Source organism: Thunnus thynnus, chromosome 12 (genome assembly GCF_963924715.1).
Source record: "Thunnus thynnus chromosome 12, fThuThy2.1, whole genome shotgun sequence".
NCBI lineage: Eukaryota > Metazoa > Chordata > Actinopteri > Scombriformes > Scombridae > Thunnus > Thunnus thynnus.
In genome coordinates, this window is record NC_089528.1 from 21,321,078 (window position 1) to 21,344,086 (window position 23,009).

At 38.7% G+C, this 23,009-nt stretch overlaps 1 protein-coding gene across 1 annotated transcript in view; it reads left to right on the top strand.

Annotated features, from left to right (window-relative positions):
- LOC137194414 (uncharacterized) overlaps window positions 1-23,009 on the top strand; it is a 74,067-nt gene that overhangs the window by 41,515 nt on the left and 9,543 nt on the right. Inside the window, exons 10-11 of the mRNA XM_067606293.1 lie at window positions 22,140-22,232; window positions 22,622-22,714. Of these exons, the coding sequence (XP_067462394.1) occupies window positions 22,140-22,232; window positions 22,622-22,714 (186 nt within the window). The remainder of the gene's footprint in view (window positions 1-22,139; window positions 22,233-22,621; window positions 22,715-23,009) is intronic.

Genomic DNA, 23,009 nt, shown 5'->3' on the forward strand with positions numbered 1-23,009 from the left:
TTTTAATTACAAAGACAAAACTGTTTAATATCTGTTAAATAAATGTTTTAGTTAAAACAAAACAAATTTGCCTTTAGAGACAATATGCTAAGATGTGTATCATTCTCTGCAAGTGCTCTATTATGTGACCACAAGATGGAGTCAGTCAGCCTGATGTCCTGTTATCTACTATGTGACAAAAAATAAAGGGCTTTAACAACAATCACTTGGATATTTGAGCTTCACTGTACTGAATGATGTATGTGCAGAGTTTGCACATTTGTCTGCTGAAAGTGGAAAGTTTCTTCCTTCTATTATATACAAATATTATAAACAAATTATTATTCAAAGTAAAGTACTATACATCTTAAAACATGTCTGGAGGGGATCTTTAAGTAAACTTGATTAAAGTTATTTTGTTCATATTTCTACATTCTAAATAAAACAAATAACATAAATAAACATATTTTGTTTCTCTCAGGAGGGTTGGGGGGTCCTGTTGGAGGGGCGGGCTGCTAGCATATAGGGAGCATTAACAACAGCTTACTGACTAACATGCTTAACTGAAATTTACAAAATGATTGTGTTTTCTTTGTCATATTTTGAGCCATCCTAGTGGTGTGGCTTAAGGAATGGCAATGTCTAGATCAGCAGTGCAGCAGATTTTATACCATTAGTTTGGAAGGTCATCCATATTCAACCCATTAACCTGATCTGTTACTGTGGACCTTGGATGCATAATTAGAACTGGATATGGTGGCATCGCTCATCCTTGTTTGCTCAGTGGCCCCTGCGGCCCAAAGAGCATTTTCCCCATAGACCACCATTATAAAAAAGAAGTCTATGAAGGTTTTGTATTTGTAAAACTTTCCTAGAGCCTGGAAAAGAAATTTTAAAATCCATGTCTGATGTCATCCCAACTTAAAGTCTGATGGGCCAGATGGGTCAGTGGGTCACACAACCTGCAAGTAAACCCGGAGGCTAGAAACTTTTTTAGTTCATTTGCCAGGCGAGCAATTCTCATTCCCTTGAATAGATGCCATCTTTGAGTCAAGTATCCAGTTCTCATAATAAATTCATGCTGTGGACTCACACAGTGCAGGAACGTATGTGTTCAAACTGTGTGGTCACATGGCCAGTGGCCACCAGGTTCAACCAGGCTACCATCTGTTTAACTTGTGAATGATCAGTGTGGGATACTGTAACAAGATTCAGCATTTCCTCTAAAACAAGCAAGCATTTAAAGAGATTACGTTACAGACTGGAGAGATTTAAAGAGATTAATTTCAACAGCCACATTAAGACAATTACAAAGTCAGCCTACTATCACCATAAGAATATATCAAGGATTAAAGGACTTATGTTTCAGCAGGATTTGGAAAAACTTGTCCATGTATTTATCTTCAGTAGACTCGACTACTGTAACGCTGTCTTTACAGGTCTCCCTAAAAAAGTCGATCAGACAGCTGCAGTTGATTCAGAACGCTGCTGAGTCCTCACTAAGACCAAGAAAGTTGATCACATCGCTCCAGTTCTCAGATCTTTACACTGGCTTCCTGTCTGTCAAAGAATTGATTTCAAAATATTGCTGTGGGTTTATAAAGCACTGAATGGTTTAGGACCAAAATACATTTCTTATCTGCTGCTACGTTATGAAACATCCAGACCTCTCAGGTCGTCTGGGACAGGTCTGCTTTCTGTTCCCAGAGTAAAAACTAAACATAGAGAAGCAGCGTTCAGTTTCTATGCTGCACATATCTGGAAGAAACTCCCAGAAAACTGCAAGTCTGCTGAAACTCTCGGTTCTTTTAGATCAAGATTGAGGAATTTTCTGTTTGCTGCTGCCTTTTATTAAATCAAATAATTATTAATTTCTTATACTGCACTTTAACTTTTATTCTTGTATGTTATACCCGTCTTATTCTATTGTAGCTTATTATTGTTTTCTCTTCTCTTAGCTCTCTAATTACTGTTTTTTAAATTGTATTTAAATGTCCTTTTATAATGTGTTTGTTTTAATCTCAGTGCTTTTAATGTTTTATGTAAAGCACTTTGAATTGTCTTGTTGCTGAAATGTGCCATATAAATAAACTTGCCTTGCCTTAAGTGATGTTGTCTTAATGCAACGTGAATAAAATACGTTGATAACACAGTTTGACAAACTGTGTATGAAATATACAGTATCTGACTGACACTCCATTCTGGACAGTAAATGTTATTACACTGGCCATGCAGTCTGTGAACAGCTCCTGCAACATTTGATTCTAAAGTATCAAAGTAGTAGTAGTAGTCAGTGGTTTTGGCACTTTTTCTACTGACAGTAATGGTGTCAAATCCTTTTCCCCCCACACTCAAACTAACTTAAGAAAGGTGAATACATCTTACTGGCAAAACCATTTAATGTCAAAGTTAGAGAGACAAAAAGAATCCGAAGAATATATATTGAACATTTAATTACAGTTAAGTTGATTGTTTTTTTAGTTAAAAAACAAGCATAACAATTTACGAAAGAAAGCACAAACACTTAACTTCATTCCATGAGCTAGAATTTCAGTAACAATGTGCTTTATTTGCATCCTATAACATCCTATTTATAGCTTCCTGGGACACCAAATGTATGAAATCTACTGTATGAAGTAGAAAAACTGTTAGAAATCCCTCCCCTTTATGTGCAAACAAATAAAGTAGATATATTCTCTGTATATACATAGAAAACTAAAATGGACTCTTTACTTGAAACTATGGAGTTCAATTAATGAATGTTAAAATGACTGTTGTTTTTGAAGATGACTTTAAGTTATGTAGTTGTTGGACTGCTGTTAAAGAAATAATAGGTGTTGTAACAGTGAATTTGCATGCTACTATGTGTTTCGTGAGGTGGACTGAGGTATCTGAAGTTACTTACTTGGTCTTCACTTGTTCAGTGATCTGACCTCATTTTAGGGTGATGGGTTCAGAGGAACTGCATTTCTAAACAGTTTGCACGGTGGCCCTGAAGTGTAAAACACAACACCGTAGGTGTAGGAGGAGTTGGGAATGACATGCTGGGGTGTTTCACTTTCTAATTTTTATATCTCTTCTTTTTTTATGTCTGTTATTTACATTTAAATATACATTTAAAAACTGCCCACAATTTCATTTGAAGTGTTGCCAGACGTAAGTGCTGCATAAGTGCTGAGTTGGAGCACAAAACAGGATGTGTTGACTTTTTCACTATTTAAACAAAACCACAATCTCACCCTTACAAGGGTGGAGGTCCCGACAAAAAATACATGCTACCACTGCAGGTCAATGGCAACAGAAGATAGTCAATAACAGTTTTACTGAGTGTGTTATTGTACTTGAATTTTTATAGACAGAGAGAAAAAATACCATGAGGTCCAGCAGAAACTGTGGCAGGAATGGGGTCATGTGTCAGAAGGCCAATCCAGCTGCACTGACCTACAACAGTCACGATGAGAAAGGAGGTGTTAGTTAAAATATGTGTTTTATATTGTAGGAGCAGAAACCATTAGTTGATGAATTCAACAGAAAATTAATTGGTAACCATTTTGATATTAAATAATCATTTTAGTCCTCTTTAAGCGAAAATGCCAGAAATTAGCTGGTTTCAGCTTCTCACATGTGAAGATGTGATGCTTTCCTTTATCATACATGATAGTAAAGTGAATATTTGGGGGTTCTGGACTCTTGGTTGTACAAACTAAGAAATTTGAAGACATCACTTTTAACAGTGAGAAATTATGGGCATTTTGATTACTATTTACTTTCATTTTATAGAAAGACGATTAATGAATTCATCAAGGAAGTAATTGTCAGATTAATCGACAATGGAAATTATTGTTAGTTGCAGCCCTACACAGAAGCAATATTTGTATCATGACAGTTGAGGATTCAGCCTGTTTGTGTGGACACTCATGTACTCACATTAACAGAAGGGTGTTAGAGGAAGAACAGTTTTAAATATACTTACAGTTTCAATATGTAATCATGGTATAAATGATCCTCTGGCACTGCAGTTTTTAAGACTAAAGTCCACCTTTAACTAAATCCCTATGAAAGAACTGTCAAGCTCCACACTGCCTTAATGTTAATGATTCAAACATGACATAACCCCTTTTGTTTAACACTGCAATGAAACATCTGCACCTGTTTCAATTTACATTGTGTGATGAACTGAAGTTACTCGAAAACATTTCTTCTAACCCTTGTTCCCCTGAAGATCCGCCACTGTACAGTTGCCAAAATCCAGTGCTTTGTATCACTAAAAGGTTCCCTGAAATAAGAATTTAGGTTGGGGTCAGATTTGGAAATACCAGGTCAAACCATGTTTTAAAAATTCAGCAAACCTTTCAGTAAGTAGAAGTAAAACTTTCCCCTCCCTTAGTAACAATGTTTTGTTCAATTGAATTGTTTTGCAATATAAATATTGCAAAACATTGTCGGTGTGTGTGTGTGTGTGTGTGTGTATGTGTGTGTGTGTGTGTTTGTGTGTGACTCAGCAAGAAGGTGGATAGACCTATTTCCCAAAATGTCAAACCATTGCTCTAAATTTGAAAGTTCTCATGGACAGCTGAGCTGCTGGCAGTTTTACAAAATGTAGCTGCTGCCATACATAAACAGAATGATCATCAAGTGGTAAACAAGACCCAAAACAAGACCCATAAATATATACATTTAGAATTTAGAATCTAGAAAACATTGAAAAAAATATCTAATTGTTTGATATTCAGTCACTCTGCTTCTGACCATATATGTGTGTTAGAGGACGTGTCATTGGGTGGGCCTGAGCTCTGATGGGTGACTCAGAACCACCTGAGCCCACCTCTGGATACAAGTATGGAGAATTTTTCCTCTCTCAACTAAAGGTAAATTTCTTTACTGTGTAGTTTTGTTTGAAATTAAACATTAAAATTGACTTTTTGCTTTTATAAAACCCCAACAATGTCACAACTTTGTTACTGTTATATCTCAACTGCAAGTGTGTAGCTGCTGATGACTTGCATCTTGGTGATAGTAATGGATTACATCCTGTTGTTGCTTCATCTTTGTCTTATCAGTTCCAGTGAGCGTTATAAATGTGGGCTTCCTTTGGCCTTCAGTCCGTCAGCCATGGACAGAGGTGTGCTGCTGGTTCTGTTGTGTCTGCAGGCTTTCCTGCTCATCACAGCCTTCACTTCTACAGATGCAGCCGCTCTGGTGAAAGATGATCAACAACAACAGTCTATTGATCTGGTAAGAAGATCCACTGCTGGTCACCGACTGCAAGGAGCTTTTCTTGTGTTGTGAGATACTTGATTTAGGTCTGTCTGTTTAGGTCTGTCCAACATGTTGACACAGAGAATTTTTTTTTTTTGATTTGCAGCCATTTCTATCTATCTATCTATTAAGTAGAAGATTACAAATGTTCAGTGAAACAGTAGATGGGGGAAATTAGGCATTTTCTTATAATAATGCTCTTTTGTTAAAGGTGAAGAGATTTCACCTTCCTAAGAACCCTGCAGAAGAGGTAGTACTAAAGAAGAGACAGTGTGCAAAATGGCCCGGAGGATGTATGGGCCTGGTAAGACTGAATTTGATTGATTTTTATTTATTCAATTTCTGTCTTGTAATTACAATACTGTGAATCCTCCAAAAGTTATATCTTGACATTAATCTTAATCTATCTTAGTTTTTAACATCTTAATTTGGTCATTGTGCAGTAGCCGGTTACTAGTGGGTGCAATGCTTTCTTCTCATATAAATTATATGCAAGGAGCTTTTCTTGTGTTGTAAGATACTTGATTTAGGTCTGTCTGTTTAGGTCTGTCCAACATGTTGACACAGAGAATTATTTTTTTGATTTGCAGCCATTTCTATCTATCTATTATGTAGAAGATTACAAATGTTCAGTGAAACAGTAGATGGGAAATAAGGCATTTTCTTGTAACAATGTTATATGTGTTAATGTTAATTTCATTAAAGGTGAAGAGAGGGACTTCTCAGCAAACTGCAGGAAAAGTAAAACTAAAGAGGAGAGGATGTGCACAGTATTTCAGAGGATGTATCGGCCTGGTAAGACTGAATTTGTTTGATTTTTATTTATTCAATTTCTGTCTTGTAATTACAATACTGTGAATCCTCCAAAAGTTATATCTTGACATTCATCTTAATTTATCTTGATTTTCAACATCTTAATTTGGTCATTGTGCAGTAGCCGGTTACTAGTGGGTGCATTAGTTTCTTCTCATGTAAATTACAGTATTTTTAGTTAATAGTTGTATCTCTCCCTCTCTCTCTCTCTTTCTCTCTCTCTCTCTCTCTCTCTCTCTCTCTCTCTGAGTGCATGCTGGGAGTGAGCGTGGTGAGTGCGGTGGTGAGTTTGCGTTGTGAGTGACTGAGTTTTTCTATCTTTTTATGTGTATTTTCTTGTGTATGTAAAGTCACTGTGAATCGTGTTGTTTTGTGAGTCTTTCACTGTGTCTGGGTGAGGTTTGGGTGGGGTTTGGGTGGTGTAGGTGGCGTCAGCTGCCAGCTTTGCTGGTCAGCATGACAGCAGGTGGAGGCTCCGGCTTGGAGAAGCTAACTCGCCGGCACGCCATTAAGTTGGCTCCGGCGGTTAGATGCAGTGTGGAGGAGTGTAGTCTGGCTGTTGGGGAGGTTGTTGGGTATGGCAGCATTAAATCTGCCTCCCGGATGAACAACTCTGTGGTTGTATTTCTGGACAGCGTGGACAAAGTAAACCGTGTGGTTGAGAGCGGCGTGGTTATTCAGGACACCTTCACTCCGGTGTTTTCGTTGGTGAACCCCGCTAAAAAAGTCATCATTTCAAATGTTCCACCTTTCATCAGAAATGAAGTGCTGGCGAAAGAGTTGTCCAGGCACGGGCAACTCGTATCGCCCATAAAACTGATTCCTCTGGGCTGTAAATCCCCTCAGTTAAAACATGTCATGTCTTTCCGCAGACAAGTTTTCATGATTCTTAACAGAAATGAGGAAGACTTACACCTGACTTTCAAGTTCAAGGTAGATGACTTTGATTACACTTTACACGTAACAACTGATAATATGAAGTGCTTTGGTTGTGGTATGGAGGGGCACCTCGTTCGCTCATGCCCAGAGAGGGGAGGGGCGGCCGGTCCGGCACCTGGCGCGGAGCCGCCGGGGCCGCCGGTGCAGCCGGGTCCGGCTCCTGCTGCGGAGCCGCCTGGGTCGCCGGTCCGTGCTGCGTCGAGCGGGGCAGCGTCTCAAGATGAAAACATACAAGGTGATACAAACATAAAGGAGACAGCTGACGGGGGGTCACCTGATTCACAAACAGATTTGGAAGCTGAGACAGGTGTCAAACAGGTGAATGACAGCAGGAATCGGGAGGAGGAAACTGTCAGGAAGGAAATGAGCAGGATGGGACAGACTGCTGCCAGGGTGGCAGAGTCTGTGCTAGAGGAGGAGGAGGAAGAGTGCATGGATGAGGATGTGGTGAAATCATCAGTGAAACGGAAGAACACAGAAACCAAACAAGTTGAAGGCAGAATAAAAAAGGTGTCAAAGTCAGTGACAGAGTGTCCATCCTCTCAACCAGAGGAAAGGTTCCACTCTGACTGTGAAAATGAGACCTCTGAGAACTTAGAGAGTGGATATTCTTTCATTAGAGTACAAAAGTTCTTACAGGACACAAAGGGGCTGAGACAAGTCAAGGTGGACAACTATTTTCCAGACTTGCAACTTTTTCTGGACTCAGTAAAAGGTTACATGAAAAACACAGAAGAGTTTGGGCAGCCTGTTTTCTCTGATCAAGAGATCTACAGACTGAAAAAAATAGTTCTGAGGGTGAAAACTCAAATACGCACTGATGAATAATATGTTTGTAAGTTTTCTATTTTGTGTGCTTTTATCCCACGTTTGGCCCATTTTGCACATGTGCACTTTAAATATTGGCACTTTAAATCTGAATGGAGCGAGGGATATCACCAAGAGAGCCTCTCTGTTTAGTCTGATTGGTATGAAACATTTGAATGTTACTTTTGTTCAGGAAACTCACAGTACTGAAGAAATTGCTGCTGAATGGAGGAGAGAGTGGGCGGGGGAGGTTTTTCTCAGTCATAAGAGCAGCATGAGTGGTGGGGTTGGAATTTTATTTAACCAAAATTTTAATCCCATTAACATTGATGTTGAGGAAGTTGTGGCAGGAAGAATTTTAAAAGTAAGAGCTGATTTTGGAAAAGTTAAAATGGTATTTATCAACCTTTACGCACCAACTGTAGGGTCTGAAAGACTGGACTTTTATGACATTTTAAGTGATGTAATTAAAAAATGTCATTCTGATGAGTTTCTGTTCCTTGGAGGGGATTTTAACTGTACGGAAAACCCAAAAATGGACAGGAACCATCCAGAGCCACACGTGGCTTCTAAAAATTGCATTTTAAAGTTAAGTGAAGCTCATGAGCTGAGTGACGTGTGGAGAGTTTTTCATAAAAGCCACCGTCAGTACACCTGGGTCCACACTAAGGACAACCTTTTGTCCATGGCCAGGCTCGATAGGTTTTATTGCTTTAAACATCACTTAAATGTTTTTAGAAGTTCTTTTATAAGTCCAGTTGGTTTTTCCGACCACTCTTTGGTTCAGTGTTCTGTTTTTATCAAGCAGATACAATCTGGCAGTGCTTATTGGCATTTTAACACATCGCTTTTATCAGATGGAAATTTTAAAGATGTTTTTAATTTCTTTTGGAAAAATTTTAGAGAAACAAAATCCCTCTACAGCTCCTTGCAACAATGGTGGGATATTGGGAAAAGTCAGATCCAGAAACTATGTCTACAGTACACTTTCAATGTCTCCAAAAACATGGCCAGGTCTATAAGAGCTCTGGAGAGAGAAGTGGTGGAGTTGCAGGCTTTTGCAGACTCCACAGGAGAAAGAGGACACATTGAGAACCTCAAGACTAAAAGGTCTGTCTTGGCTGACTTGCTGGGTACCTCTGCAAGGGGCGCTGTGGTGCGCAGTAGGTTTCAAAATGTGGCTTTGATGGACGCTCCCTCTCACTTTTTCTTTGGGTTGGAGCGGAAAAATGGGCAGAGGAGGCAGATGATGTCACTACGCTCACATACTGGGCAGCTGCTGCAGGAGTCGGCTGACATTCGCAGGTTTGCAGCGAGTTTTTATGGTGACTTGTTCAGGTCGGAGTACACCGAAAATCCGGAGGCGTCTCATTTCTTCTATGCAGATCTGCCAAAGGTCTCGGAGGACGCCAACGCAGAGCTGGGGAATGAGATATCTTCTGAAGAACTGTATGCTGCACTGCAGGGTTTGCGGGGTGGAACATCCCCGGGCATTGATGGTCTGCCTGCCGACTTCTATAAGACTTTCTGGTCGGTGCTTGGTGGGGACCTCCTGATGGTCCTCAATGACAGTGTGAAGAAGGGCCGGTTGCCTCAAAGTTGCAGAAGAGCAGTCCTGACTCTCCTCCCTAAAAAAGGAGAGTTACAGGATATTAAAAACTGGCGTCCTGTTTCTCTCCTCTGCACCGACTATAAGCTTCTGTCCAAGGTTCTGGCCAACAGGATGAGGAAGGTGATGGAGCAGGTCATTCATGTGGATCAGACCTACTGTGTACCTGGCAGGTTGGTAACAGACAACATAGCATTAATTAGAGATGTTGTGGACCTCTCCAGTTCTTTGGGGTTAGATCTTGGGCTGATATCCATAGATCAACAAAAGGCTTTTGACCGGGTTGAACATATGTACCTGTGGCAAACACTCAGAGCTTTTGGTTTCAATCCAGGTCTGATAGCCCAGATCCAGGCTTTGTATGGAGACATTGAAAGTGTACTTAAAATAAATGGTGGTTTAAGTGCTCCTTTTAAGGTGGGGAGGGGGGTTAGACAAGGTTGCCCCCTCTCAGGCATGTTGTACTCATTGGCCTTAGAGCCTTTTTTACACAAACTAAGAACACGACTCTCTGGTTTTAATCTCCCTGGTTCCAACTCTGTTGTTAAGCTTTCTGCCTATGCTGATGATGTCATAGTGCTGGTCCAAAAACAGAGTGACATTGACTCTTTAGCTGACAGTGTGGAAAACTTTGGTCTGATCTCTTCTTCAAAAGTTAATTGGGAAAAAAGTGAAGCTCTGATGGTAGGTGATGGTTTAAAGCAGCTCAGCTTACCTGGGAGGCTCACCTGGAAAAAAGGAGGCATCAAATACCTCGGGGTATACCTCGGAGATCCCACCACTGTCTCTAAGAACTGGGAAAATGTTTTAGAGAAAGCTGAAGGCAAACTGAAAAAATGGAAGTGGATTTTACCAAAGTTGTCTTTTAGAGGTCGTGTTCTGGTTATTAATAATTTGATTGCTTCTATGTTGTGGCACCGTTTGTACTCTGTTGATCCTCCAGCTAACCTTCTGTCAAACATCCAGAGGGTGATCGTGAACTTTTTCTGGGATCATCTCCACTGGATCCCACAGAGTGTATTGTTCTTAGCTAAAGACGACGGAGGACAAGGACTGATTCACCTGGCCAGTAGGGGTGCTGTTTTCCGCCTCCAGCACATTCAGAGACTGCTGACCGGCCCTGCTGATCTGGTGTGGAGGCCCGTGGCTCGGGCGATCCTGGGCCAAGGTGGAGGTCAAGGACTGACTGAGAATTTGTTTTTAATGGATCTACAGAACCGCAGACTGAGTGGGCTTTCTGATTTTTATCAGGGGCTGTTCAAGGTGTGGGGCATGTTTAAGAAGCACAGGCCGCTGAGTGAAAGCTCATTGTACTGGATTTTAAAGGAACCTGTCGTCTATGGACTACGTTTTAAAACACTCTGTGGACTGGGAACCTCAATGATGGAGAGGTTTGTCTCCTCCGGAGTCGTCACACTGGGTCAGCTGGTGAGACTGTGTGGACCTAAGCTAGAGATGGTTTCTGCTCTGGCTTCTCAGCTAGGAGTATTTTCAGAGAGACTACTAGCCAACCAGCTCAGAGTGTGGAGAGACCAGCTCTCACAGACTGAACAGAACCTCCTGGTCTCATACTGCCAGGGCTCTGTTCTACCCACCGACTCTGATCCTTTTCCAGCAATCACACTGATTCCTGATTTTAAAGACTGTTCTGGTGTTTTGTTGAACTGTGCTGTACCTGGAGGTGCAAACTTGAATGTTCTAACTGGAAAAATGATGTACCAGCTGTTGGTAAAGATGGTGAACAAAGCCAAGTTGGGGGGGCGTACTGACACACCATGGAGGTCTCACCTGGGTCTGAGTGCTGAGGTGAGGCCTCAATGGAGAGCACTTTATAAAACCCCGTTAACCAGGAAAGTGGGAGACTTACAGTGGAGGGTTTTACATGGCGTCCTGCCTGTAAATGCTTTTATTTCTATTTTAAATCCAAGTGTTTCTGAGTGTTGTCCTTTCTGTCCTCAGAGAGAAACTGTTTTTCACTGTTTTTTGGAATGTGTGAGGTTAACTCCTCTGTTTTTGTTTTTGGAGAGGCTCTTTGGTGAGTTTGGGGAATTTTTCTCCAAACAGGTTTTCATCCTGGGTTATAAATATTCGAGGAGGACTCGCGACAAGTGCCAGTTGTTCAACTTTCTGTTGGGCCAAGCTAAGATGGCCATTTATATCAGCAGAAAGAACAAGATAAATGGTTCTTTTGCTTTTGATGTTATCACCGTACTGATCAGAATGATAACCAGCAGACTAAAAATTGATCACAACTATTACAGGTTGATGAATGATCTGGACTGTTTTGTTTCTGTGTGGTGTTATAAAAATGTTCTGTGCTCCATTGATGAGGAGGAGCTCTGCTTTGGACACATGCTGGGCTGAATCTGTTGTTGTTTTTTAATGCTTGTTGATCTGACGACTAGATAAATAAAGGTGTTTAAAAAATTCAAAATTCAAAAATTCTCTCTCTCTCTCTCTCTCTCTGTCTCTCTCTCTCTCTAGGACCAGTAGTTTCTTGGTGGTATACTGGTACAGCTGACAATGCCACAGCACCGTTTTCACCTTCCCATTCATTTGAATGAGAAAGTGTGGCTGGTATTGTATAACAGAATCTGCCATCTGCGCTGAACAACACTGCCATCAAACTAGAGGCTTTGGTCTTTTCAAACAGTTGAAGGATGTGAAAGTGACAGCTAACCTGAACCCTCCAGTCCTCGTTTCTCATAAATCATCAACCCAAGAACATATCTCAGCGGAAAACATAATCAATTTTTAATGTAAATTTATATTTTAGTACTCATGACTGTTTATTACATTGATGGCACAGGATACTTCTCTATTAATCATCTAGTTTTTTGTTTCTGAATCAATTATCAATGAAAGAAGAAGATCAGTAAATTTGGAGATTGCCATATTAAGAACATTTCCATCTGCAAAACAAATCATTTTCTGCAGACATGTTTCATATGCTATCTCGCTTCAATGTGCTTTTTAATTACAAAGACAAAACTATTTAATATCTGTTAAATAAATGTTTTAGTTAAAACAAAACAAATTGGCCTTTAGAGACAATATGTTAAGATGTGTATCATTCTCTGCAAGTGCTCTATTATGTGACCACAAGATGGAGTCAGTCAGTCTGATGTTCTGTTATCTACTATGTGGCAAAAAATAAAGGGCTTTAACAAAATCCACATGAGTTCATCATCTCTTACGCTTCCATTATTGCATTTTACATGATGTTAGTTGTATGTAAGAATGTCCTACTGTCAAACACCAAAACAGCTTTTCTCGGTGGTAAATGGTATTAATTTGACCCCCTCCACTCAAAAATGTTTTGCTTATTGTTCCTTTACTTGGATATTTGAGCTTCACTGTAGTGGTGGACTCAGGGTATCTCAGGGGCAGGGGCAAAAAAATATAAAGGGCACCCCCACTTCACAATGTTTTTTCTCCCATACAGTGCACGCTATAGGGCACACTTCAGTATGTTAGATTTAGTGGAACCCTAAATTTGCACTTTTTCCTTTTTCTTTTTTTGTTCACTAGAAGGGCACCCATACATGACCTCCAGCTCACCTCATTACAACAACATCATAGGGCACTGTGTTACATCCTCTTCATTTAAAGGGCACATCATATTTTCTCGTCTCTGGGAGTTCTTTACGGGGCACTATTACATTTTTCCCACTGAAAGGGCACCATGAGGACACTTCATTTCAGATTGTCACATATAGAGGCCCTCTACAGGGCACTTCATCCTGATTTACCCATAACTAGATAGTCATTACAGAACTTTTGTTTTCTCCTTGGTGTGGGCACTAAGGATATGCAGAGAGTCCACTATTTGTATTTGTATCTATATTTGTTGAGGCAGCAAAATTATTTATATTTGTATTTGTATTTGAATAAAAGTGGAAATTGGTATAAAAATCCAGTGTTAGTCTTACAAAGGAGGTCTCCACACAGGGTCTTGAACTGGAGTCCCCCAGATCATAGACGACTGCACTGACTACTGAGCTAAAACAAAGTGAGTTACAAGAGTGCAGACAGACCTCTACTTATTTATACACCCATAACACAGAGACAGCAGCACAGTGTGTAATGTGAAGAGAAGAACTTCAGTGGCGATTATTGCTTTGCACTTTTCATTTATTGCCTATTTTTTACAACTAACTTATGGAGAATCCCTTGAAAACACTTTGCTTGTGTCAGTAGCTCAGCTTTATCTCTGAAGAACAACCCCAACTTCGGGAGTGATGTCCAAATAAGGAAATGTGCATCATGCAGCAGGTGGATGTGATGTAATGAACATGTTCATTATTTTCCACACACATTCACACTGGCAACAGCCGAGTGTGACCACAGTCTTTTACTGGCAGTTGATGAGAAGCTTCACTTAAGCTTGAGCTGGGCTTTTCTGGTTTGCTCAAGAGCACACCAACAGGACATAACATTGCAACATGGTTTAATACCTCTGGTATTTTGTAAATATGGTATTGACAATTTACAGTTTTCTTTGATATCAAAGACCAGAAATATGTATGGTTGCAATATAGGTGTCTCTTTATTTTCTGGATGGTCTCTATTTTGGCTGATACTATATACTTAAACTGATGAGCAGGAAATGGCCGATGGGGGGGAAAAGCAGAGATATCAGTCAAATCAGGGAGTCAGTGACTAGAGCTTAAACAAACAATTTCAAATTGTCTGTGTGGATGCCTGTGGCTGTGTTATTTTTCATCTGCATACACCCTTTGAATTGCTTTTCCTTCCTTTACATGGAGGTGGTTGGTTGGCAGTGAGTATATTAAGACTTGTGTGTTTCACAGCTGTATCAAACTCTTCATTTCATCAACCATGAACAACAGTATGCTACTGGTCCTGTTGTGTCTGCAGGCTTTCCAGCTCATCATAGCCTTCACCTCTACAGACACAGATGCCGTCACTCCGGTGAGAAATTATCATCAACCGTCTCCTGATGGGGTAAGAAGATCCACTGCTGGTCACTGACTGCAAAGAGGAGGTGCTTGACTTTAATAATGTTTTCTAATTAGACTGTTTAGGTCTAAACATCAAACATGTTATAGCTGAGAGAGAGGTATGTATGGCTGCAGATAATGGTTATTTTCATCCTCGATTAATCTGACGATTATTTTCTTAATTAATTGATTAGTTGTTTGGTCCATAAAATGTCAGAAAATGGTCAAAAATTGTTGATCACTGTTTCCCAAAGCCCAAAGATGACATCCTCAAATATCTTCTTTTATCCCGACCAACAGTTCACAACCCAAAGATATTCAGTTTTATTATCATAGAAGTATATTCACATTTAAGAAGCTGGAATCAGAGTTCTTTTTTTTTTCCTTAAAAAAATTGCTCAAAACAATTAATTGATTATCAAAATAGATGCTGGTTCATTTAATAGTTGGCAACTTATCTATCAACAGATCGTTGCAGCTCTAGAGTTTTGGTTCATAGCTTAATCAAGTGTTGACAAATTAAAGGCATGGTGACACGGTATTTTAAAGTCCAACTTAAATCAAATTGCATTTTTTGTCTGCTATAGCGTACACATCTGTTCTGTAAATCATTTGTCCCGTGTTTTCCTTGAAACCAAAAACTTCAAAACAAAAGGGAGAAATTCACATTTTCAATTCTTTGGTTTCATGCTGGAGTCATTATTTCAATACAACAAATGAAACCTTGAATAAATGTGTGTTCTATCGTAGGCAGAGCAGACAGTCACACTGAGCCTGATTGCATCCTGCTACACAACACAGGAGCCACTTTGAATAACAATCCACATTAGCTTTCCTGCTAAAGTCTAAAGGACCGTTTAGGTATAGATGTCAAACACTTGCTGAGAGAAAACTGTGAAACAAAAAGATTTTGTTCTGTTTCTGTTTAAATACAACTGACATTGAATAGGAGTATAGTAAAACAGTGGAACAAAGTGGTTTTCTGTGTAGAATAATGTATAATTTCACCTGATTTTGTTATAGGTGGACAGAATGAGTGTACATTACAGAGAAAAGAGCAGACAAAGAAAACAACGAGTGCCCAAATACAGTTGGAGACCAGGTGTACGTTCAGGCTTCCACTGGATTAAGACCAGATTTGCTTGACTTTTGAGTTCTTTTAATTTACAGGAAAAATAAATTCATCCGCCTGTCATCTACAGTACAATATTTGCTGAACATCATCACTGTCTCATTTCAACATTTTGCTCATCAGTGAAAAAGAGTGATGCTAATAGGTGAAATACAGTCATTTGTTTTGTGTTAGTCACAGTACTTATTGCATACCAATTAATAGTTACTGTTTGTTCTATCACAGCATAAAACTGAGACTGGAACACACTTGGAAGCCACAAAGGTATACTGAATGTTAATACAAATGGTTTTACAAGAACTTAAAAATAATACTAACAAATAAGTACTGCATGTGATATTACTGTTACTTTTGTAGAATTTAGTAGCTCCTTTTCAGACACTCTTTCTCTCTCTCCATTTACAGATTCCAAGTACAAAGAGCCCTCAATTAAAAAGTGTAAATATGCATATTTTTAAGAAGAATTATAACATACAGTAGATTTAGATCAAATATATTTTGAACTCTTGTGTGAGTGACCCAAAGGTAAATACAAAAAGAGCTAACCTCTGTACTCAAGCAAGAGGTGTTTAATTTTTAACCCCTGACTGATTAGCTGACTTCGATAGAAACCATTTTTTGTGATTCTTCTTATCTAACTTACAAATATGAACACATATCTTGTCCTGTACCTCAGCTTGTTGAATGAGTCACTAAACAAACATTCAAGGTCAGTTATCAGGCTAGATAGTTATATAGCTGCTCAACTGCAGCACATTAAACAGCATGTTAACATATGGGCCCAGTTAGATGCTGGTTTGGTCAAAATCCCTCTTCACAACACACTGTCTGTCCATGACTTGTAGTTACAGCAGTTCGTTTACTTTGTCTATGTTCAATATGGTGGTAGCCTGCCAGATAAAGTCAATCAAACAAGCCTCCAACACACCTCTCCAGCCAGCTGACACAAAAAGGAGTATTTCTGATATAAAAACTTTTTTCTTCATTCTAATACTACACTACTAACAATACATTTGAAAAGCATGTTGACATGATTTTTGACTGCAGAGAGGGATGATTAAATGTGATTTCATGTGATTTCAGTTGGACTTTAAAAAAGAAGCTGGTTTTCTTTGTGGACATTTTATTTTATTATATCATTTTTAGAGCTGCAACAATTAGTCGACTAATTGATTTATCAATCGACAATCAGCAACTATTTTGATAATCGAATAATCGTTTTAGTCATTTTTAAAGCAACTATGCCACCAGGTTTACTGCTGCTCAGTTGTGAGGATTTCATGCTTTGTCAATCATTTTAGTAAATTGATGATCTTTGGGTTTTGGACAGACACAAAAAGACATTTAAAAACTTCATCTTTGACTGTGGGAAACAATAACAGGCATTTTTCATTATTTTCTGACATTTTATAAACGACTAATTGACCAAAAAAATCTGCAGATTAATCAATACTGAAATTAATAATTACTTGCAGACCTAATAACTTTTCCTCATTTTGTTGCAGGTCATAGGAAAGCCTGTGGATCACAGAAAAGGGATAAAATAAAGAGGTAAACGACCAGGATCCAGCTGTGGTAAGAGAGCAGGATGTCATAGTGTCCTCATGGTAAAATGAAACTTGTTGTATTTCTTTTCTGTCCTAAAATAAAATAACTTTCCTACATTGAGAAACATTTACTGAAAGCAAAACTGACAGGTGGCATCATTTAATTTTCCCTCATCATTAAAAATGCTGATACTAATAAGGGAACTATAGTATTTTTTGTGTAAAGAAAAAGAAAAGAATGATATTATACAAACTGGTTACATAAGAATAATCTTTCTTTTGCTTTTATCAAGACCCAACCCTAACCCCATGCAAAAGGATCTGAAAGTGACCACTAACTAGAGGACCTGCGCGCTCTACTTACCGTTTCTCATCATCAACACGGGAACAGATCACATCTTTTTAAGAATATGAAGAGCCCATCAGTGTGACAGAAACTGCAAATAAAATGTATTGACTAGGCAACTGACACTGCATTCATTGCTTCCAGAGAGACATGTTAATTTCTGCTAAGTTTCCTGTTTCTAAATCAGTTAAAGAAACAGGACAGTGGATATGGACATTTAATCATTTTATGCAAATGTGGTGCATATGTTACTTACTGTAGTTTTAATGTGGATAAATGAAATATGCACTTACCGGCCACTTTATTAGGTGCACCAGTGCAATATAGTGCAATCCAATCCAACAGCCATAAATTCTACATTTACGAAGCTTATACATTTTCAGTTTTTGTTGACATTAAGTGTAATGGGGTGCATTATATTGAATGGTGTTCCTAATATTTTGCCCCCCTCATGTATGTTAATGGAGTGGGCAAAATATTAGAAACAATATTAGTACACCACCACCACCCGCTACAACCTCAATCATAAACATAAAGTAGAATTATCACCTTTTTGACAATGTCGACAACAACTGAAAATGTATAAGCTTCAAAAATGTAGAATTTATGGAAGAGCTGTTGTATTGGATTACATTATATTGCACAGGTGTACCTAATAAAGTGGCCAGTGATTGTATCATTATGTAATACTTTTTTATCCAAAGTATTGCATAATGTGACCACAAGATGGAGTCAGTCTGCCTTGATTTTCTCTTTGTGTACTTTGCTGTAAACAAAATAAAGTGGTTGAGGTGAAAATACTCAAAAGTGATAATATAACAAAATGATATGTAAAGAGGACTTTTAAAAAATCGTATTATTGGCAGATCTGGGATTTGTCAGATAGTTCAATACAATATTCTTGGACCAAAATGTTGTTGAATCCCATGAGGTTTATGTATCTCCAAGCACAAAAGTTCTGTAATGTTACATTCCCTGTAAACTAGGTCGTTTCTGGACATCTTGGTGCTCTAGGATGTATCGTTATAGACAATAATTGAATGATATTTTAGTTTAATTCAGCTTTTCTCAACTTCTGCTGTGTCATGTCATCATCAACACGTAGTCTGTTAATTAGTGCCTTTACATGTACACTAGCGTCCCTGCTATGACTTACACTGGTTTTAATCATAAACAGGATAACAGGATATAACATTGTACACATACCCCCGGGGGTCAATACATTTTCTTATCTAACAACCTGCTGGCATTATGTTTACTGATATGAGCAGGAATGTTTAAGGAGGGATATCAGTCAAATATACTGGTACTTTTGGTTAAAGAAAACATTTTCCAAAAAATAACCCATCCACACTGTGTTTGTGTGGATGGGTTATTTTTTATCTGCATTCACCCACTTAATTCCTCCCTCTTTCTCCACATGGAAATGTTTGTTTGTCAGTGAGTATATAAAGACCTGTGTGGTTACAGCTGTATCAAACTCTTCAGTCCGTCAGCCATGGACAGAGGTGTGCTGCTGGTTCAGTTGTGTCTGCAGGCTTTCCTGCTCATCATATCCTTCACTCCTACAGATGCAGCCGCTCTGGTGACAGTTGGTCAACAACAACAGTCTCCTGATCTGATGAAAAGATCCACTGCTGGTTATACTGACTGCAAGGTTTTGGTACATATTACAAAATACAGTTTTGCAATATAAAAATTGCAAAACATAGTCTGTGTGTGTGTGGTATGTGAGAGAGAGAGAAAGAGAGAGAGAGAGGGCAGTTTGATGTGTCTTCTGTTTATCAATTTTAGGGCTTTATCTCTGTCATCATTGTTCAGTTGAAGTGGATTGTGTTGCAACATTTAGTCCATGACCATAAATGCTCTGTTACAACAGCTACCACTTATCTAACAAGCACCCAATTATTGAAAAACTTCACTAATGTTACATTCAACACAAAGTGATTCAAACAGAAAGAACCCTGGGAGACTGAAACTCTAAAACTCACTAATTACACTTTAGTTTTTATATAGCTTTAACTAACAAACAAAGATATTACCTGTTAATTTGTGAGTTTAAGGTGCTGGTAGGCGGATTCTGTTTAGACAGAGCCAGGTTACTTGTTTCACCCAGTTAACCAGTCTCTCTGCTAAGAGAAGCAAACAGGCTGCTAGCCCTGTCCTCTTCCAATGCACTTTTACAATTGGTAAAGTCTAATTTTGTAAACACAGTATCTGTATCATTGGTGGCCCCAAAACTGCACGTTTTACATTTTGTGAGATCACACTACACGTTTTACTCGGCATGAACACGCAACATTTATGTTCACACTGTATGGATCAATTGAATGGCCACAACATGGGTGCTCACACTGGACATATAAGCACACAACCCCTGGTCGGTTTTGTCCAGTGACAATTCAAATAAAGTTTATTCAAATAAGATGACTGTTACTTTGTGCAATTCAACTCATAGACACAGACGCTGCATTGACTGCTTCAGCTTGTTGCTGCCATACATCAACGTCGTCGCCATATTATACCAGGCAAGTCTGGCCTGTAAACAAATGGAAGTAAACGGGGGAGCTGCAGTTGCTCTGGATAAAAAGCACTATAACATTTACATTTCTTATCCAATTTCAGTGAGTCATTTTTATATTCAAGGGTTTATGATCTAGGTGGAGTAGAAAAAAGTTTTGAAAAAAAAAATTTTTTTCTACTCCACCCAGATCAAACCCTTGAATATAAAAATCAATCATTGAAGTCAGATGAGAAATGTACACATTATAGTGCTTTTTATCCAGAAAGACTGCAGCTCCCCCGTTTACTTGTGTTTGTTTACAGGCCAGACTTGCCTGGTCCAATGTGGTGGCAGCGTTGATGTACGATCCAAAGGCCAATGCGGCGTCTATATATATATATATGTCTCTGATTCTACTATGAATGAAAAGTAAGAAGAAAAAAAGAAAATGGTTGGAAGATGCAGCCAGTATGATCCGTCTGTTCTACAGAGAAGTTCAGTTTTCTATCAAAGCAGTCTGGACTATAATTTCAGCCACAGCCTGTAAAATACTACTCCAATAACATTAAAATAAGCTCAACATAGTTTTAATGAGCTTCTTTTGACAGCAGCTATGTGGGAAATTGGATCAAGGAACTGCTCAAACTGCAAGTCAGCCAAACAAAGTTTCTGGCACACCTGAAATCCAACAGGTTGCCTGACAACCAGATCATTGATCATTCAATTAATCAGGCACTGTGACCCCCCTCAAACTGCACAACCTATGACAACCAATCTCGCAGAAATTCGGCCCAATATTTAAATCAGTCAGAGCGACCAATTCAGGCTTAATCTGTAGAGTGTTTGTCTGTCCTGCCTATATTAGCCTACTCTCCTCTCCTAGCAAAACTGCTTGACTGAGACAATTGCCACAAATGACACAGGAGCTAGCTACTTTTTTGACTCATGGACAGATGAGATATATATAATCTAGAAAGCATTGAAAAAAAAAATCTAATTGTTTGATATTCAGTCACTCTGCTTCTGACCATATATGTGTTTTAGAGGCCGTGTCATTGGGTGGGCCTGAGCTCTGATGGGTGACCCAGAACCACCTGAGCCCACCTCTGGATACAAGTATGGAGAATTTTTCTTCTTTAAACTAAAGGTAAATTTTTTTGCTGGATAGTTTTCTTTGAAATTAAACATAGCAGTGAAGATAATTTACTTTTCGCTTTTGTAAAACCCCAACAATGTCACAACTTTGTTACCGTTATATCTCAACTGCAAGTGTGTAGCTGCTGATGACTTGCATCTTGGTGACAGTAATGGATTACATCCTGTTGTTGCTTCATCTTTGTCTTATCAGTTCCAGTGAGCGTTATAAATGTGGGCTTCCTTTGGCCTTCAGTCCATCAGCCATGGACAGAGGTGTGCTGCTGGTTCTGTTGTGTCTGCAGGCTTTCCTGCTCATCACAGCCTTCACTTCTACAGATGCAGCCGCTCTGGTGAAAGATGATCAACAACAACAACAACAACAGTCTATTGATCAGGTAAGAAGGACCACTGCTGGTCACTGACTGCAAGGAGCTTTTCTTGTGTTGTAAGATCCTTGATTTAGGTCTGTCTGTTTAGGTCTGTCCAACATGTTGACACAGAGAATTTTTTTTTTGATTTGCAGCCATTTCTATCTATCTATTATGTAGAAGATTACAAATGTTCAGTGAAACAGTAGATGGAGGAAATTAGGCATTTTCTTGTAACGATGTTATATGTGTTAATGTTAATTTTGTTAAAGGTGAAGAGATGGACTTCTCAGCCACTTGTAAGACCAAAGAAGAAAGAATGTCTCCCGCCCGGAACATGTTACGGCCTGGTAAGACTGAATTTGAATGATATTTATTTATTCAATTTCTGTCTTGTAATTACAATACTGTTAATCCTCCAAAAGTTATATCTTGACATTAATCTTAATCTATCTTAGTTTTTAACATCTTAATCTGGTCATTGTGCAGTAGCTGGTTACTACTGGGTGCAATGGTTTCTTCTCATGTAAATTATATGCAAGGAGCTTTTCTTGTGTTGTAAGATCCTTGATTTAGGTCTGTCTGTTTAGGTCTGTCCAACATGTTGACACAGAGAATTTTTTTTTGATTTGCAGCCATTTCTATCTATCTATTATGTAGAAGATTACAAATGTTCAGTGAAACAGTAGATGGAGGAAATTAGGCATTTTCTTGTAATAATGCTCTTTTGTTAAAGGTGAAGAGATTTCACCTTCCTAAGAACCCTGCAGAAGAGGTAGTACTAAAGACGAGAGGATGTGATGAGAAGCCCGGAGGATGTGGCTTCCTGGTAAGACTGAATTTGAATGATATTTATTTATTCAATTTCTGTCTTGTAATTACAATACTGTGAATCCTCCAAAAGTTATATCTTGACATTAATCTTAATCTATCTTCATTTTCAACATCTTAATTTGATCATTGTGCAGTAGCCGGTTACTAGTGGGTGCAAAAGTTCCTTCTCATGTAAATTATATGCAAGGAGGTTTTCTTGTATTGTAAGATCCTTGATTTAGGTCTGTCTGTTTAGGTCTGTCCAACATGTTGACACAGAGAATTTTTTTTTGATTTGCAGCCATTTCTATCTATCTATTCTTAAGTAGAAGATTACAAATGTTCAGTGAAACAGTAGATGGGGGGAATAAGGCATTTTCTTATAATAATGCTCTTTTGTTAAAGGTGAAGAGATTTCGCCTTCCTAAGAACCCTGCAGAAGAGGTAGTACTAAAGACGAGAGGATGTGAAAACCTGCCCGGAGGATGTGGCTTCCTGGTAAGACTGAATTTGATTGATATTTATTTATTCAATTTCTGTCTTGCAAAAGTTCCTTCTCATGTAAATTATATGCAAGGAGGTTTTCTTGTATTGTAAGATCCTTGATTTAGGTCTGTCTGTTTAGGTCTGTCCAACATGTTGACACAGAGAATTTTTTGTTTGATTTGCAGCCATTTCTATCTATATATTATTAAGTAGAAGATTACAAATGTTCAGTGAAACAGTAGATGGGGAAAATAAGGCATTTTCTTGTAACAATGTTATATGTGTTAATGTTAATTTTGTTAAAGGT